The 2,268-nt window shown below is 41.9% G+C and overlaps 1 protein-coding gene across 1 annotated transcript; it reads left to right on the top strand.

Moving 5' to 3' along the window:
• Nucleotides 1-390: 390 nt before the first annotated feature.
• On the top strand, nucleotides 391-2,109 carry KIAA1257 (KIAA1257 ortholog; the record flags this gene model as incomplete). The annotated part of the gene is made up of 2 exons (XM_009289287.2): nucleotides 391-696; nucleotides 1,513-2,109. Coding segments are annotated over 2 exons (527 nt in total), but the record flags the coding sequence as incomplete, so codon positions are not given.
• Between the last annotated feature and the right edge of the window lie 159 nt (nucleotides 2,110-2,268).

Genomic DNA, 2,268 nt, shown 5'->3' with positions numbered 1-2,268 from the left:
CCCTGCCCGTCGGTGCCCAGCTGCGGGGGCTCCCCCCGCTTCCTAACAATCAACTCCTTTCAAAACTCAACTTTCCGCCGCAGTTAGGCAAGAAACCGATCGTTTATAGCCTCAGGTGACATACCCCCTTTCCGCTTTTTTGAGCCTTGTGTTGCTGTTTGCTGAACGCAGTGACGCACCGTTAGCCTGGCTTGTCGCTTGGAGGCGTGTGTGTGAATCGTCCCTGTGTCCAAAAATTAATCCATCGGGTATAGGTGTTACATGCTTCAAAAGCATTTTTGAAACGGGAATTTTTGGACCTCCTCGTGCTGTCCTTCCTTGCTCCTGCTTTGGTTCTAGTAGGGATTTTTCATTTTGGCACTAAAATAAAGCTGTTTGTCTGTTCTGTAGCCTTTGAGTCCGTTGTCCGACTGCACATCAAGATGGCAAAGCAAAAGCACAAGAATTCAAATGCACTGGAAGAAGAGGAGGTGGAGGAAGATGATAAAGAAGAGATGACAGACTTGAACACAATCTGCTCTGAAAGCACTTTTGAAACTGAAAACCTAGAGGTGCTTGGGGGTGGTGGACGGCTGACCCCAGAGGGTGAAAGCAGCAGGCTCCTCCCGTCTGAAAAAAGCTGGGTGGAACTGGATGGCTGCCATACTGTGACCTGCACATTGACAGTCTCGCTGGCTGTCCCTGCTCTGCCTTCAGGTGAGTACCTGACGCGGGTTTTCCTAAGAACCCTTCTTTCATTACTTCATAAATTCATGTGGCGGAGTCCTGAATGGTTTAAGGAGATAATGTTAGAAAAGATGTTAGTTGATTTGAATTTTCCTGGGTAGATTGCTCAAGAAAATAGCAGTGGGACATGGGAGCCTTTTATCATTGGATGGTTGTCACTAGTGACTGAAAACCTTTCCTGACCGCTGACGACTCAGTAGTCACAGTTACTCAAGTTGCTGATCTTAGCTGGTCCTTATTAATCGGCCACTGCCTAATAATGAAACTACAGGTGTTTTTTGGCGTATATACTCAACTTGGCAAATTATGATTTTGGGTAGTTTAAAGGTGATATTGTCATTTTAGGAGAAGGTAGCAGCTGTTCAACAGATGGGGTATGATTCTCCTGTGGGGTAGGGGTGTTTGGGTGTAGCAGGAGCAGATACATTCAGCCTTCCCCTGAGCAGTGCGGAACTCTGCTTTATGGAAGTTCCCTGGGTAACAGGACATACGTGCCTTGGGAATTGCAATCACTGGACATCATGCTGCAGGAAGAGAGGATGAAGGGGGAAGTTCCGGGAACTTTATGGACCATTATGGTAGTTAAACCTGGGTAAGAATTGCAGGGTTGGGCACTGGGATGAGAGTTTCACGTTCAGCAGTCATCTGTGTTCAGTCAATCATTTTTCTGCTGTCACACTGGAATGCCTGTTACCATTTGGTCATTGCAGAGAGCATTAATTCACCCTAAAAGTATCATCTTTGATAACTTTTAATGCTTCCAAATAATGCTAATATTCTCTCTAGGACAAAAGCAGAAGAAATCCAATCCACGTGATATGCAAGGAAAGAGAATTCAAGTTGATGAATCGGGAGCTATTCCAAGAATGCACCGTTGCTATCACATTGAGTACTTCCTTCTACCAGATGACCTCGTACCTAGAAAACTGGATTTGGTGGTGTTTGGGGTGGTTGCAAAGTTATTTACAGAATCTGATTCCAAGGTGAAAGATAATAAAACTAAGTAATCCAAAATGTCATACATAGAAGGTGGCAGAATGTTTTCAGATATGGAAGGAGGTAATTGCATATTGTTTTAACAGCTGCTTAGGCCTTATCTGCACACACAGATACACAACAAATATCGAGGATAGAACTTGACTCTTCTAGTCCAGATCAGCAGTAACTTCTTAACATTTATAGTAAGAGGCTGGTGGATTTCAGAGTATTTTACTTTTATTTTCCTCTGGATTATCAGTTTACTTGGGATTATAGCTTTTATCTTTCAAGTACCAAGATAATAATATAATAATTTGAAGGCAACTCTCCATTTTATTAACAATGAAGAAAAAAATGAAATTTATGCCTCTGATCTTTGTTGAGGAAAAAAAGATTTTTAAGGTACTTGAAGAATTTTGCAAATTTTGTTTTGTTTAGACGTGTCTAATTGAATTGTGCGCATTCAAATCCAGGAACCTAAAAGTCGGATATATTGTTTTGAATATACCTTGGTTTGCTAAGAAATTATTTGTAAAAAGTCGATGCTAAAATCTTTTTTTTTTT

This window comes from Aptenodytes forsteri, unplaced genomic scaffold, assembly GCF_000699145.1.
Source record: "Aptenodytes forsteri isolate BGI_AS27 unplaced genomic scaffold, ASM69914v1 C13701967, whole genome shotgun sequence".
Classification (NCBI taxonomy): Eukaryota; Metazoa; Chordata; class Aves; order Sphenisciformes; family Spheniscidae; genus Aptenodytes; species Aptenodytes forsteri.
Note: the sequence above shows the minus strand (reverse complement) of the source record. Positions and strands in the feature narration are given on the sequence as shown.